The sequence below is a fragment of the Bos mutus genome, chromosome 5 (assembly GCF_027580195.1).
Source record: "Bos mutus isolate GX-2022 chromosome 5, NWIPB_WYAK_1.1, whole genome shotgun sequence".
Classification (NCBI taxonomy): domain Eukaryota; kingdom Metazoa; phylum Chordata; class Mammalia; order Artiodactyla; family Bovidae; genus Bos; species Bos mutus.
In genome coordinates, this window is record NC_091621.1 from 34,099,691 (window position 1) to 34,117,308 (window position 17,618).

At 38.1% G+C, this 17,618-nt stretch overlaps 1 protein-coding gene across 11 annotated transcripts in view; it reads left to right on the top strand.

Annotated features, from left to right (window-relative positions):
* The window catches only part of PPHLN1 (periphilin 1), a 173,440-nt gene that overhangs the window by 20,833 nt on the left and 134,989 nt on the right, over nt 1-17,618 (top strand). For 8 of the 11 annotated variants that reach the window (XM_070370636.1, XM_070370637.1, XM_070370635.1 and 5 more), the window contains exon 3: nt 17,083-17,247. The exons of the other annotated variants lie outside the window; for them this stretch is intronic. In XM_070370636.1, coding sequence (XP_070226737.1) covers nt 17,083-17,247 — 165 coding nt within the window. The remainder of the gene's footprint in view (nt 1-17,082; nt 17,248-17,618) is intronic. 11 annotated transcript variants of the gene reach the window in all.

Here is a 17,618-nt window from a genome sequence, read left to right on the forward strand (position 1 = left end):
TATGGTTATTAATTTAAAGCCTTCCTTTCCCCTCAATATGTTGTACTCCTTTGATGGCTCTTGGAAAATTATCCCTTTGCCTTTTATGTTATACCTGCATTTCAGTTTAAAGAAAAAAATGGAGGCTTTTATCTTTCTCTATGACATGGAACCCTTTAGCAATCTGGTGAAGCCTATTACTTACAGTTATTATTACAGCCTAAACTATTAAAAATCATACTTGTGATATAGTAGTATATACTTCTTTAGTAGGTCGTTAGATGTCAAGCAAGATGTAATGGTAGGGATTTCATTGCTATGGTTTCAAAGGAGTGATGAGTGTAAATGATACTCTTGAGGTATCTGCAAACAGCTGGAACATGATATAAAAATATCTGTGATTTCTGTTAGTGGCAAAGCCACAGATAGTCCTCCTGCTGTTGTGTTGTTTGTTGCCTGCTTTTAGGTGGAAACTGCTGCTGCTAAGTTGCTTCAGTCGTGTCCGACTCTGTGCGACCCCATAGACGGCAGCCCACTAGGCTCCCCCATCTCTGGGATTCTCCAGGGAAGAACACTGGAGTGGGTTGCCATTTCCTTCTCCAACGCATGAAAGTGAAAAGTGAAAGGGAAGTCGCTCAGTCGTGTCCGACTCCTAGCGACCTCATGGACTGCAGCCCACCAGGCTTCTGCATCCATGGGATTCTCCAGGCAAGAGTATTGGAGTGGGTTGCCATTGCCTTCTCCATTTAGGTGGAAAAGTAGTTTTCTATTCACATCTAATTTCATGGGCTGGCAGAATTCTTAGGTTAAAATGTTTCAGTGATACAAACTGGAAATGTACATAGAGTTGTAATTGTTACTTGGACCTAATAAAATCATATTAAAATTTTATAAATATTTGGTTACAAAATCATTTAATTATATTTTAAAAACTGTATTGTTGTGTAATACTGACATGTACAAGATCATTCCCTAGCAGCATTGTGCATAAGAGCTACAAACTGGCAACAATCCAGATATCCAACAGTGTGGATAAATTAATTGTGCAGTTATACAACAATGAGAAAGAATGGACTGCTGTCAAATGCAGCAACATGTGTGAACCTCACAAACAATACTGAAACAAAAGTGTATATCGTATGTGTTTCCTTTTATATAAAGTTTCAAGATAGGCAGAACTAGCCAGGAAAGAGGTGACTTTTGGGAGACAGAGGTGGTGACTGGGAGAGTGCACAGAAAGGCTTTTGCCATGCTAGGAATGTTGTTTCTTGATCTGGGTGGTAGTTACGCAGTGTGATAACCTTGTGAAAATTTATCCAAAAATAACATTTACAGTTAGTATACTTTTTTAGATGAATGTCATACCTCAATAAAACTTCATGTAAAAATTTGAAAGATGAGCGCCGCCCCCAGGTCAGTAGGTGTCCAATATACTACTGGGGAAGAGCAGAGAAATAGTTACAGAAAGAATGAAGAGGCTGAGCCAAAGCAGAAATGGCACCCAGTTGTGGTTGAAAGGACAGAATATATTTTTTTCCTAAATATAAAGCTTTAGCAGATCCTTCAACAATTGAGAACCCACTCTCACTAGTGTCTGAGATAGAGAAAGTTAATGTTCTATTTTATTTTGTATGTTTGGGTTCTCTGCTCTAACAAAATTATTTTATTGCATTTCTCTCTCTCTCTTTTTTATTACTTTCCTTTGTCCCATTGTCCCATTCATTCTCAAGTCTGATACACCAGAAATATGTTTGAAAAACTATTGCTGTGACATAAAGTATGACATCAAATAGGGACTTGAGATGGTACCTACTACACTAGTATGACTTCAGTTGTAAAGTATCTATTTTGTGAACTTCTGGGTTTGATTAACCTAGAAGGCAACTGGACACATATATCTTGGTGCTGATGTTAAATTACACTTTATTTGAGTATTGGAAAGCTTATCTTCAGTTGTAACTTGACAAATATACCAGTTATTATTTAGTACTTTAGAGCACTTAAAAATTCCTCTGTATTGATAATAAGTTACTTGTAAGGTAGTTCACATAAATTTTTATTTGGTTTTAAATTTGAGTAGATAAATAGGAGACTTAAGCCCAAAGAAGTATTTTACACACAATCTGCACATTCTTTTATTGGAAGGCCATTGATTATGACAGGACATCCACATTTAACTTTTAGATGTCCATAAGACCTTTATTTTTAAAAATATGCTTTCTGTTTAATCTGTAATTTCTATGAGCTTATCTGACTTTGTAGCCTTGATAAAAGTTTTGTGACAGTGGCTTTTAGATACCAATAAGTTTCCGGTTGTGGAAGTCCACCTTATTAGCCTGATAGGGAACAGATAGAAAATGTGGAACATTGTAATGAAGTTGCAACATAAAGTGTCCATTTTCTGTTGGCTTATTTCAGATTTTTAGGAGAAAGCAATGGCAACCCACCCCAGTACTCTTGCCTGGCAAATCCCATGGACGGAGGAGCCTGGTGGGCTGCAGTCCATGGGGTCGCATGGAGTCAGACACGACTGAAGTGACTTAGCAGCAGCAGGGGTTATAAAGTTTGGAAACTAGGATCAAAACCCTAGTGGTTTATATTCTGGGCACTGTAATGTAACTGAAACTGAAGTAGTCCTGTCTATTTCTACTTGGCTTCTTCTGTTAACAAATGTATGTCAAGTAAAGGATTTTCTAATCTTGGTGGCAGTGAACATTATAAAGATTGAGGGTAGTGATGAGCTGCTGCTGCTGCTGCTAAGTCGTATCAGTCATGTCTGACTCCGTGCGGCCCCATAGACAGCAGCCCACCAGGCTCCCCCGTCCCTGGGATTCTCCAGGCAAGAACACTGGAGTGGGTTGCCATTTCCTCCTCCAATTCATGAAAGTGAAAAGTGAAAGTGAAGTCGCTCAGTCGTGTCCGACTCCTAGCGACCCCATGGACTGCAGCCCACCAGGCTCCTCCGTCCATGGGATTGAGCAGCAACATTTAAAAAAATTTTTATTTTGGGGGAGTTCTCTGCCAGTCCAGAGGTTAGGACTTGGTGCTTTCACTGCCATTACTGGGGTCAAACCTTGGTCAGAAGGCTAAGATCCCATGTACTGTAGGGTACAGCCAAGGGGGAAAAAAAAATTTAAAAGATTTTTTCTATCATATTTAGTTAGTTTTGAGTTATATAATTAGGTTTTATAATTAAATAGTTACATAACAATATTTCTTTCCTTGAGTTAGTTGAATGTTTGTACTGTTCATTTCATTGGTTATTTCTCTCCTGGAGACTATAGTGAGTTGGAAATAAATTTTTTAGTGAATTCAGAACATGAGTTTGTTAATTTCTAAGATCTTGTAGATAATATATGGTACATATATTTGTTCCATATATTCTCAAATTTAAATTTACTCCAAATAACATTGAGATCTTTTTTTATCCAACTTGAAATAAGTAATCAAGTCTACTAAACGTAGTAATTCAGTTATTTACATATTCTAGATAATATTGCTAAAAGTATGTTAATGTGGAAATATTCCTCTTCTCCCCACTCTTATTTCATGAAACACTTTTAAAGTGTGCACTTGCATAATTTTAATTCTTTTCATACCTTACATTTTATCATCTAGTAAGTGTTCATGTAAATACAACTTTTATCATTACCTTATGAAAATTTTCAGACCTACAGCAAAGTTGAATTTTATAGTGAACATCCATTTATTCATGATTTAGATTCAACTATTAACATTTTACTAAACTTTCTTTATCATGTCTTTATCCATCTGTCTGTCCTTTATAAGTACACCGAGTCCATCAGATTTGAGGGATGCATTTCGAAGTAAACTGTGGACAGCACTAGACTTTCCATTAGCTACTTAAACATGCATATCATCAGCTGAAGTGCAATTTGTTTTGAGTGTAACTGTAAAAATTACATACATTAGATGCAAAATCTTAAGTGTGCATTTGCTGAGTTTTGATTTAGAAATGTTCCTTTGTGTAGAGCTGCCCTAGGAGGTGTTTAATTTTTTTGGCGGAGAGAATTACATGAGCTTTCGTTTCGTTGTCACTGTTTCCAGAGAGACAGCATCAGTTCTCAGCTACATCCTGTAATGTGTTCTAGTTTTCTGGGGACAGTTCCAGCTTCGGATATTTGACATATTATTCCCAAAAGCCGTTGAAATGACCCAGAGATATCAATATTTCATTGAAAATTCAGTGAGTGAATTAAACCAGTAAGTGCTACAATGCAGATGTTGTGTTGCTTAGTCCCTAAGTCATGTCTGACTCTTTGCTACTCCGTGGACTGTAGCTCGCCAGGCTCTTCTGTTCATGGGATTTCGCAGGCAGGAATTCTGGAGTGGGTTGCTGTTTCCTTCTCCAGGGGATTTTCCTGATAGAGGGATCAAACCTGTGTCTCCTGCTTTGGCAGGCAGATTCTTTACCACTGAGCCACCAGGCAAGCCCTACAATACAGATATGTGTCTAAAGCATGAAGGATCGGAGTGAGGAAACCTCAAGCTTTTGAAAGCAGAAGTCCTCTAGACTTGTGGGTAATCGAATTTTTTAGTTAGGTGTTGTATTTTTCTGGTAAAAAGCATGTGATGCCAACAGTAGTATAAAACTGAGATGCAAACTGGAATGTATATTATGTATGTGGTACTTGCTATGTGCCAAGTAATACTCCAAGTGCTGGGAATAGGGCAGTGAATAAGATCAAGGTTTCTGTGCCATGAAACTTCCATTCATACCAAGTTGATTGTGTCAGGAAATCTGGCAGTTGAGTAGTTACATATACCGTTGTACTTAGTTACTTTGGTGGTAGGTTAATGTGTTTTAGTTGTTTTTGACTTTTTATTTATAACGGTGAAAATTAAGTATTTAAAAGTAGACAAAATGACGTAATGAACTCTCCACAGACAAATTATTCTAATGGTATTTATCAACTCAAGGTCATCTTCTTTAGTCTATGCTTTCACCACTTTGGTCTTTCTTGGATTAGTTTCAAGTAAATTCAAGATACTTTATTTCAAATGGAAATATTTCATTATGTCTCAAAAAAGAAAGATGCTTAAGAAGAGGTGCTTATGTATTAAAATAAAATGTTTTTGTGTTAAAATGAATACAAAGTATATTTTAATGACAATGGAAAAGAAATGTTTTTAAAGAACTGTAATCTTGATAATTTGTACCCAATTAGTAATAAGAATGAACATTAGTGTGGAGAATTTGATATACATTTATATATTGAATCAAACAAAACATCAAACTTGGTGCTTTTACTTAAACTAAAATGAAAGTGTTTTTCATAACAGGTATTTATAGTGAATTGGAATTTATAGAAAGTGAAGGAATAATTGGTTTTCTAACAAAACACAATCACCATTTCAGATTTAAAATTGGAAAAATCATTTGATATGTATCTTGGTCAGATTTCTGTTAGCACAGGCAAACTGTGAATAGTCCTTATTCCAGAAATGCAGAGAGCCATGTGGAAGAAATTGTCTTGTCTCTAAGATAATGACAAATATGAAAGTGTAAAAAATCATAATACTATAACTTAAAAGAAGTAGTTAAGTTTATTTGGGAACCATATTTTACTGCTTTCTCAGAAATGTCTCTTGGAATTTAATCTTACTCATTCTCTCTTCCTTGCTTGGTCTTTCCCCTGCCCTTAAGTTAGATGGTCTGGCTGACATGTCAGCATTAGCAAGACACTGTTCTCCTTGTAGAGCAATCCCACTTATCTTCAGAGACCTTTCTTTAGGACTCTCATGTGATTTCCTCCAGACCTCTGGGAGGTAACTTCCTTAATCCCAGAGTTCTGGTCTTTGTCTTGATTTACTGTTCTTAGTTAAAGATTACAAGATAAATTACCAGTAAATAAGCTCTCAGCTTTTTCTCTGAGCTCTCCCCGCACTCTCTTATAATCCTATGTGTTTGTGAGAACTAACCCAGTGTGACTCTGCCACATTTGGTGGCCAAACAGGGACCATGTGAAGGTTTGCTTGCTCAAGCCTGAGCAAGGGAAAAGGACATCTGCTCTTCCAGGTAGAAACTATGGCCTTTAAGACTAATGACAGAATGAAGCCTTCTAGATGTGCGGTACTTTCGCTTTCCACTCTGGGTAACTTTCTCCTCGACAGCTTGCTCATAAGCATCAGCTTTCTTTTCTGCTTGCCATTAGTGGTTGTAAGTTTTCTGATTCAGACTTAACTAAACTTCTTATGGTGATTTATACTTGTTGTCCTTGGTATCCACAAGAAGTTTCTTTGAAAGTGTCTGATTGGGAACCCGTAGGTCATTGGTTGAAAAATGGTATAGGTGTTGTTAATGTACAGCATCTAAATACTTGGAATTTATGTCATAATTGTGGTTTTTGCCATAGAAGAGTGAGAAATTCCTTCAGTTCAGTTCAGACAGTTCAGTTGCTCAGTCGTGTCCCACTCTTTGTGACTGCATGCCTGCTTGCATGCTTCCCTATCCATCACCAACTCCCGGAGCTTACTCAAACTTACTCAAACTCATGTCCATTGAGTCGGTGATGCCATTCAATCATCTCTTCCTCTGTCGTCCCCTTCTCTTCCTGCCTTCAATCTTTCCTAGCTTCGGGGTCTTTTCCAATGAGTCAGTTCTTCACATCAGGTAGCCAAAATATTGGAGCTTCCACTTCAGCATCAGTCCTTCCAATGAATATTCAGGACTGATTTCCTTTAGGATTGACTGCTTTGATCTCCTTGCAGTCCAAGGGACTCTCAAAAGTCTTCTTCAGCACCACAGATCAAAAGCGTTGGTTCTTTGGTGCTCAGCTTTCTTTATGGTCCAGCTCTTCCATCCATACATGACTACTGTAAAAACCATAGCCTTGACTAGATGGGCCTTTGTTGGCAAACTAATGTCTCTGCTTTTTAATATGATGTCTAGGTTTGTCATAGCTTTTATTCTGAGGAGCAAGCATGTTTTAGTTTCATGGCTCCAGTCACCATCTGCAGTGAGCATTTTTTCCCCCATCTATTTGCCATGATTATATATATATAAAAATATATATCATATATATATGAAATATATATATATATATATATATATATAAAATATATATTGCATATAACTTTTTATGCAGAGTAGATCATGAGAAACGCTGGGCTGGAAGAAGCACAAGCTGGAATCAAGATTGCCGGGAGAAATATCAATAACCTCAGATATGCAGATGACATCACCCTTATGGCAGAAAGTGAAGAGGAACTCAAAAGCCTCTTGATGAAAGTGAAAGTGGAGAGTGAAAAAGTTGGCTTAAAGCTCAACATTCAGAAAACGAAGATCATGGCATCCAGTCTCATCACTTAATGGGAAGTAGATGGGGAAACAGTGGAAACAGTGTCAGACTTTATTTTGGGGGGCTCCAAAATCACTGCATATGGTGACTGCAGCCATGAAATTAAAAGACACTTACTCCTTGGAAGGAAAGTTATGACCAACCTAGACAGCATATTCAAAAGCAGAGACATTACTTTGCCAAAAAAGGTCCGTCTAGTCAAGGCTATGGTTTTTCCTGTGGTCATGTATGGATGTGAGAGTTGGACTGTGAAGAAGGCTGAGCGCCAAAGAATTGATGCTTTTGAACTGTGGTGTTGGAGAAGACTCTTGAGAGTCCCTTGGACTGCAAGGAGATCCAACCAGTCCATTCTGAAGGAGATCAGCCCTGGGATTTCTTTGGAAGGAATGATGCTAAAGCTGAAACTCCAGTACTTTGGCCACCTCATGCGAAGAGTTGACTTATTGGAAAAGACTCTGATGCTGGGAGGGATTGGGGACAGGAGGAGAAGGGGACGACAGAGGATGAGATGGCTGGATGGCATCACTGACTCGATGGACGTGAGTCTGGGTGAACTCCGGGAGTTGGTGATGGATAGGGAGGCCTGGCGTGCTGCAATTCATGGGGTTGCAAAGAGTCAGACACAACTGAGCAACTGAACTGAACTGAACTGAATGACGTGATCTTAGTTTTCTGAATGTTGAGTTTTAAGCCAGCTTTTTCACTCTCCTCATTCACTTTCATCAAGAGGCTCTTTAGGTCCTCTTCACTTTCTGCCATAAGGGTAGTGTCATCTACATATCTAAGATAATTGATATTTTTCCCTCCATTCTGGCTTATGCTTCATCCTGCCCAGCATTTTGCATGATGTATTCTGCATATAAGTTAAATAAGCAGGGTGACAATATACAGCCTTAACGTACTCCTTTCCCAATTTGGAACCAGTTCGTTGTTCCATGTCTGGTTCTAGCTGTTGCTTCTTGACCTACATACAGGTTTCTCAGGAGGCAAGTGAAGTGGTCTCGTATTCCCTTGTCTTTTAGAATTTTCCACAGTTTGTTGTGATCTACACAGTCAAAGGCGTTAGTGTAGTCAGTGATGCAGATGTTTTTCTGGAACTGTCTTGCTTTTCTGTGATCCAGTGGATGTTGGCAGTTTGATCTCTGGTTCCTCTGCCTTTTCTAAATCCAGCTTACACATCTGGAAGTTTTCGGTTCACGTACTGTTGAAGCCTAAGTTGGAGAACTTTGAGCATGAGTTTGCTAGCGTGTGAGATGAGTGCAATTGTGCGGTAGTTTGAACGTTCTTTGGCATTGCCTTCTTTGGGATTGGAATGAAAACTGACCTTTTCCAGTCCTGTGGCCACTGCTGAGTTTTTCAAATTTGCTGGAATATTGAGTATAGCACTTTAACAGCATCATTGTTTAGGATTTTAAGTTGCTCTTCTGGGATTCCATCACCTCTACTAGCTTTGTTCATACTGATGCTTCCTAAGGCCTGCTTGACTTTGGACTCCAGGATATCTGGCTCTAGGTGAGTGATCACACCATCGTGGTTATATGTTTCATTAAGACCTTTTTTGTATAGTTCTTCTGTGTGTTTTTGCCACCTCTTCTTAATATCTTCTGTTCCTGTTAGGTCCATACCGTTTCTGTCTTTAATTGTGCCCATCTTTGCATGAAATGTTCCTTGGTATCTCTAATTTTCTTGAAACAATCTCTAGTCTTTTCTAGTCTATCGTTTTCCTCTATTTCTTTGCATTGATCACTTAGGCAGGCTTTCTTATCTCTCCTTGCTATTTTTGGAACTCTTTTTCTTTTCTTTTCTTTCCTTTTCTCCTTTGTCTTTTACTTCTCTTCTTTTCTCAGCTATTTGTAAGGCCTCCTCTGACAACCATTTTGCCTTTTTGCATTTCTTTTTCTCGGGGATGGTTTTGATCACCACCTCCTGTACAATATTGCTAACCTCTGTTCATAGTGTTGAAGAAGTTAAATGTATTCCTACAGAAGTTTATGGCCCTTTATCTGAAGACACCGTTGGAATTATTTTAGGCCGGTCCAGCATAACTATGAAAGGTATTCATATTTTACCAAGGGTAATTGATTCTGTTTACTCAGGCAGTATTCAAATTATGGCTCTCACATACTTATCATACAGTAGAGAAAGGGACAAAACTTGCACAGCTGTTCCTCTTGCCTTATTTTGTACCCTCAGCAGAGAAAGAAATTAGGAAAGGAGGCTTTGGATCTTCGAATGTGGCTTACTAGACAATGCTAATTGACTAACCACCCCACATAAACTCTAAAAATTCAAGACCTTTCATTCAAGGGTTTAATAGATTAGGAACTTATATAGCTATTATCACAAAACAAGAATGGCCTTCCATCTGGCCTTTAAAAAGCGTCCATGGACAGATGTTAGTTGTTGGGGGATTCCAAGAAGCATATCAAAGCACCTTTCCAAAAATCTGTACAGATTCAGAAGGGCATGTAGCTATTATCTGTCCTTACATCATGAATATTCCTACAGCTTTATGGGGGTGAGATATATTATAACAATATCAACTAAAACTACAGACAAATTTATCCTCAGGGCCACTGCTATTATATACCATTACAAATCATCTAGATTGATGAACCCTCCCCTACCCCCACCCCCTGGATCTGGATAGAGCAGTGACCTATGACTAAAGAAGAAATTGGGCTTATAGAACAATTGGTTAAAGAATAATTAGATGCAGGACATAGAGAACCTTCCTTAAAATACTCCCATCTTTATTATCCCCCCAAAATCAGGAAGATGGCATTTAATTCATTATTTAAGAGTAAATAATGCTCAAATGCAGCCGATGGGTTCATTACAACCAGCTATTCCAAACCCCTCTCTAATTCCAGATGATCACACTAATAATTATAGATCTTAAAATTTTTTTTTCTACCATACCTTTACATTCTGAAGATAAACAGAAATTTACAGTTTTAGTTCCTAATATAAATAATCATCATCCTTTACAATGATATCAGTGGAAATACTTACCTCAGGGTATGAAGAATAGCCCTACCACGTGTCAAAGATTTGTAGATCTAAGTCTGTACCTGTTATGACAACAATTTCCTGATGCCTGTATTTATCATTATATGGATGATATTCTTTTAGCACACTCTTCACCACAAAAATTAGCAGAAATTCTCTCTTCCTTGCAGACATATTTGAATTCACAGGGGTTAATAATAGCTCCAGAGAAAATCCAACATATGCCCCCATGGAAATATCTTGGTTTTCAAATTTTACAAAAAGCAATTACTCTTTTACAATTTTCCTTCAAGGTTCCAGAACCATTAACACTTCTTTCTTTACAGCAATTCTTGAGTCACTTAAATTGTATACGACCTACGTTAGGCATCCCAACATATTGCAGAGCTTCCTTTCCCTTGTGGCTCAGCTGGTAAAAAATCTCCTGCAGTGTGGGAGACCTGGGTTCGATCCCTGGGTTGGGAAGATCCGCTGGAGAAGTGAAAGGCCACCCACTCCAATATTCTGGCCTAGAGAATCCCATGGACTGTATAGTCCATGGGGTCACAGAGAGTCGGACACAACTGAGCGACTTTCACGTTCACTTTCTTTCAATTATTACAGGGAAATGAAGATCCTACCTCACTCACCCTGCTGTTTTTCTCCTCAACATTATGCTTTATTACCACAATTCAGCGCTGCTTATGTTAAAACATTTTCTTGACTGTATGTTTCTTCACATCCTTTTTCACTGATTCTTCTTTCTAACAAACATACTCCTACAGCAATATTTGCCCACATCTTACCTAAAGAGATAAAAAACATTGAATGGCTACATGATCCTAATCAACCAAAATATATTATTCTTCCCTGCTTACAGGAGGGACTACATCTATTACAGCAAGGACACTTAGGCCTCTGTTGCCTTACTGGCTCAGATCCACAAACAATTTTGTGGGAATATCTAAAGAAAACGTGGAATCATTATATCAAACTAATGAACAATTTCAAATCGCCATATCAGATTTTACAGGGGAATTATTTACAACTTACTGATGGATAAAATAACTTCTCTTTTACAATTAGTGCCCTTTTCTTTACATCCTCTTGTCTCTAGAAATCCTGTTCCTAACTTCCTTACCCACTATACAGATGGCAGTCAAAACTTGAGGGATAGTGACCTGGAAGGAAACATCAGGATGGATAAAGATCTTTACCAGCCCCCAAACTTCCCTACAACATTCTGAATTAGCTGCTGTCTTGCTTGCATTGCAAACCTTGCAAACTTTACTCTCTTAACAGATTCCTTTTATGTTGTTAATATCATTCAACAAGTGCCTGATTCTATTTAAAATACTTCAATGGATAAACCATTACTTTCCCTCTTTGTTTCTGTTCAAACTCTTTTAACTAAACGACATCATCGTTTTTTCATAGCTCATATTGGAGGACATAGACAATTTTCGGAGCTCTCACTTTCGGAAATCAACAAGCTGACTCATGTCTTCACCTTATAGGATCATCGTTTACTGCTGCCTTTCAGTCACATCAGTTCTTCCACCAGAGTGCCAAGGCGCTACCTAAACAATTTGCTCTAACCATACAGGAAGCCAAAAGATTATTAGTACCTGTCCCACGTGTCAGTTATTAACTCCTTCTCTCCCAGAAGCTGGCATTATAACCCTTGTGGTCTTTGTTCTAATGAGTTATGGTAGATGGATGTGACTCATTATCCTCCATTTAAACCATTTCACTTTGTGCATGTAACTGTCGATACTTTTTCAGGCTTTTTATGGGCTACCACACAGCATGGAGAATAAGCACATCATGTGCAAGCTCACCTTGAATGTTTTACTATTCTAGGACACCCTCAAGCCACTAAAACTGCTAATGCTGCAGCATATACATCACACAAACTTAGGGATTTCTTTCGTCTATGGGATATTAAACACATCACAGGTATTCCTCACAACCTTACTGGACAGGCATTATTGAATGCATGAATGGGCTACTGAAATTAATTTTAAATAAACTGAAAAGGAAAGAATTAATCCCTGCTAGGGAATGATTGGAGAAGGCGATGGCACCCCACTCCAGTACTCTTGCCTGGAAAATCCCATGGATGGAGGAGCCTGGTATGCTGCAGTCCATGGGGTTGTGAAGAGTTGGACACTAGTGAGTGACTTCACTTTCACTTTTCACTTACATGCATTGGAGAAGGAAATGGCAACCCACTCCAGTGTTCTTGCCTGGAGCATCCCAGGGACAGGGGAGCCTGATGGGCTGCCGTCTGTGGGGTCCCACAGAGTTGGACACGACTGAAGCAACTTAGCAGCAGCAGCAGCAGCAGCAGGGAATGATTATATATTGCCTTCAGTTCAGTTCAGTCGCTCAGTCTTGTCCGACTCTCTGCAACCTCATGAATCATAGCACGCCAGGCCTCCCTGTCCCTCACCAACTCCCGGAGTTCACTCAAACTCAAGTCCATTGAGTCGGTGATGCCATTCAGCCATCTCATCCTCTGGCGTCCCCTTTTCCTCCTGCACCTAATCCCTCCCAGCATCAGAGTCTTTTCCAGTGAGTCAACTCTTCACATAAGGTGGCCAGAGTACTGGAGTTTCAGCTTTAGCATCATTTCTTCCAAAGAACACCAAGGGCTGATCTCCTTTAGAATGGACTGGTTGGATCTCCTTGCAGTCCAAGGGACTCTCAAGACTCTTCTCCAACACCACAGTTCAAAAGCATCAATTCTTCGGTGCTCAGCTTTCTTCACAGTCCAACTCTCACATCCATACATGACCACTGGAAAAACCATTATTCACTCCTAATCACTTGTCAGTTTCCAAAAATTCTTCACAATCAGCTGCTGTTACTAGACATTTTGCTACTCCACATTCATAAGAATTCCCTCTGGTACTTTTTAAACAACCACCCTCTCTCCTATTTGGCAAGGACCTGTTAAATTAGTAACATGGGGAAGGGAATATGCTGCTGTTTTGTCTCCATCGGGTCCACTTTGTATCCCTGCCCATTGTGTGAAACTTTATCATAAGTTGGCACCAAGGACTTAAGGATCCATTACTGGAGTTTCATCTATTGACCACCCAGATGACTCTTCCTGGCATGCCTCTTCCAAAAAGACTGAGAAATAACCAATCATTCTCCAGCCGCTGACATTATGTGGGGTGATATTAAACGTCTTACTTTAAGAGCTGAAATAGCTGTTGTTAATAGTGGCACACCTATTACTCCTGAAAATATATTGCTTTCCCTTTTAGCCATTGTAACTGCTAACTCTGCCCATAAGGTATGGCTCTTTCAGGTTAGTTTTTTACTTCTGTTTTTCACCTGGGTTCCTGCTTGTATGCTACTTAACAATAACTATACATACTGGGCTCACTTCATGAACCCCCCTTTGTTGTCTGTTGTCCCATGGGAAGATCCAGAAATTCCTATTTCTACCAATGATTCTACCATTACTAGGGGACAGTGGCTTTCTCCTCCCATCTCTTTTACCTATGCAATACCTTAGATTCTCCTTGGACCATTAATGGTTCACATCTACCCTTCTGCATAACTAACTGAACAAATGCACAGATATGTGCTTATACCAGCACTCAGTGGTATATGAATAATATAATAAAACCCCCCAAAACGATCTCGAATTGTTACCATTAAACATCAGACCTTTGTGTTTACTTTTGGTTTCCAAGGAAACAGCGTCTGGAATGTCTCACCCTAAACCATTAATCCCATTATGTATTCATGCGTGGATTGATATGCGACTGTTTGATGGATTTAATTGGCATGTTTGCAGATCTCACAATTTTTCCACACAGCTCTCATGATCAATAATTATACAATAGAAAATTGGGGTCTCCAAGGATTATTGGTTCAAGACAGTAACAGAACTTGGCATGATCAGATTTGGTCTTTTCTCTTTCACTATAATAAATCTGATCCTTTATGGAATCCCGGATTTACAAAACTTGTACTCCATTTAAAATTTGCACCAGCACCATTACAATACTCTCCTACTAAGATCCTCATGTGGCATCATCTTGCACGTCCTTTTTTTTCACAGGTTTTGCAACAGGGCCTTCAAATCTTTAACAGTAATCATTTTGTTTGGAACTTTACAGACATGAATGCCCATGTTAATATCTGCACTACCAGACCATACATCTTTGCACTTGCTTATAACTTTACCCTTTCTATTAAATTAACCCTGGTGTGGTGATTCTCACCTAGCTCAATCCAATCTAGTTTGGGGTAAAAAACGTCTTTTAGGTACTCTAATAGTTTCCATAATGGCTGTTACCATGGCAGCTGCTATTACAGCAGCCCTTTCTATTTCCTTAAAAACTGCCAAGTACAGACTAATATAACTTCTGATTTTACTGAACAGTGGAAATTGATCACATGAGTTTATCTCGACTTGCAGCTTTGGAAGCTGCACTTTTATGGCTCGGTGAAAATCAGCGTGCTCTTTGGACTCGATCACAGACTGTGATAGCATGTTTTCTTATGTTTAGAACATTGATTGCCTTATTTTCTTGACTCACCTGCACTGAGGCGATGCTAACACTGTTCTTCTGACAAGAAGATCAAAGAAACATTCATTAAAACAAGAAGAGGGGATTTATGGGAACCATGTTTTACTGCTTTCTCAGAAATGTCTCTTGGAATTTAATCTTACTCTTTCTGTCTTCCTTGCTTGGTCTTTCTCCTGCTCTTGAGTTAACGGATCTAGCTGACATGTCAGCATTAGGAGGACACTGTTCTGCATGCAGAACAATCCCCCTTCTCTTCAAAGACCTTTCTTTAGGACTCTCATGTGATTTCCTCTAGACCTCCAGGAGGTAGCATCTTTATGAGTTCTGGTCGTTGTCTTGCTTTTCTGCTCTTAAAGATTACAAGATAAATTACAGGTAAATAAGCACTCAGGTTTTTCTCCTTGTGGCTCTCGTAATCCTGTGTGTTTGTGAGAATTACTCAGTGCAACACCACCAGAGGGATGGTATAATGTATATATTTGTACACTTTCTCAAAACATAAAGGAAATGGCAGTTTCATCTTCATTGCTAGATACAAGAGCTATCATTAGCAGATTTTTTCTTTTGCTTATTAACAACTTTGGATTGATTATTTTCATTTATTATTTGGTAGGAACAAATGGGTATTGTGTAATTGAATTTTATGGTTTCCCACAATTGGAGAAGTCAGTGGTTTGAATTTTATGTGCAACAAATTTTGAATTAGAAGATGCTGTAAATTTTGGCTTAGTGACAGTTTTTTTTAAGCTCAGTATTTGCTTAGATTTAATTGAAATCTCTATGAAAGATAGTGTTAAGAAGAAAAAGTCACTAAATTCATTTGTGTACTATATTTTATGTGATCATACAGAATATATATTACAATTTAGTATGTTACATACTAAAGGAAACCACCTTATATCCCCATGGTAAAAAATTACATAGGTCATTTTAACTCTGAAATGGATATTAACTGTTTCTTTGTGGCACACTGACAAATTTCCTACTCATTGGGAAATTTGGCATTGGTGTAGTTATTTAATAGCTACTAAAATATTTTTTAATATATTTAAATAGCTATTTTATAGCTATTTAATAGTTATTGAATAGTTGTAGTTATTAATGATAAGAAGCAATTTAAGGAAGTAGCCATTTTGAGGAATTTAGTGTTTCACTTAGACTTGCAAAAATAGTAATCATAATAGCAAACATTTTTTGTGTACTTAGTGTATCCTGCTGTACTAAGTGTTTTACAGTCTGGTTTTTCTTTAGTCCTCACAACTTCATGATGTAGTTACTGTTATTAATGTCATTGTTCAGATAATGAAACTGAGACTTAAATAGTAAAATTACCACTCCCAAACGTTAGGCATTATGAGTTTTTCATTTTGTCGAATTAGTTAATTCATAGTGATCATATCTTACACTTGGGTAGCCTGCCAATTTCTTTCACATAGGCCTCATCTGATATTGATAGACACAGCATGAGTGCTCAAGACCAGATTATTTAGAGATGCATGTTCTGTAGCTCTCTGGTTCTTCTTGTTGATAATCATTTTTATTTTACAGCAGCTTCTAGTCTAAGATAGGTGTTATTTTCCCTCTATTCAGTTTCCCAACTCCCACTAAGAATCCATTCAGCTAAACTTTAAAACATTAACATATTACTTTGAAAATTAGTTCAGCTTTTATATCGAGTTTTATTTTGCTTCCAAACTTATGATGTCACAGGCTCTTCTCTTATGTGCTGTTTTAGAAATAGCAAAATGTATCCTCTAGATCTTTCTAGCTCAGTATTATCTCCTTATTTGCTGTTGGTTATGTATAAAAATCTTTTATTTTTTTCTGGACAGTAAACTTCAGACACAGTGAACAAAAGATGTGTGCTATCTTAAATGATTTTACTTCTAAAATACCTGGACAACTAGGGATTAGAGCTACTGTGACATTCTCCTTTTCATGGTTTATTTTTTTATTAATAATGTTGTATTTTTTCTTTTACTTATGATTGGTTTTTTGCATTGCTGCATGTTACTTTTAAACACCTGGCTTTCTCATTGAACAGTTTCATTTCCTTTAATTCATGTGAAGACCTTACTATTAGTTATTATTCATGTTATTTCATTAATGCATTTTTGTTTGTTTATACATTTACTCTATTTGATTAAGGATAACTCCTATGCTTTTAAAAAAACGTTTCCAAAACCAAATAGCGAAGTTAGTGATTTTTATGTATTTCTTTTTGTCTGTTTTAGGATGGCTACCGTAGAGTAGTTAATGTTGTGCCAAAGAAACCACCACTGCTAGACAGACCTGGTGAAGGAAGCTACAATAGATATTACAGTCATGTTGATTACCGAGACTGTGACGAGGGCCGCAGTTTTTCTCATGATCGAAGAAGTGGTCCACCTCACAGAGGAGTATGTAAATTTCCCCCATGTACTAATTGTTGTTTTTTATAAGTTTAAGAATCATGTAATTTTTGGAATTTATGTGACTGGCCATGGAGGCAGTTGAATAAACACTTCCTGCTTGATGCTCTGTTGAATTGCCTGCTGGACCTGTCAAATGGGAACTGGTAGTCAAGAATCTTGGGGTGCTGGACAAAGTGGGTAAGCGCTCTAGATAGCTCTGTCTTAGATTTAATAACATTGATTCCAACTCGCCTGCTTTTTTATTCCCTCAGTTGGCGAGGGTTTGTAGAACCAGATAAAGGTAATCTTACCTATTGCTTTTGTATTCAGTGAGAATCCGCCTGCAGTGCGGGAGACCTGGGATCGATCCCTGGGTT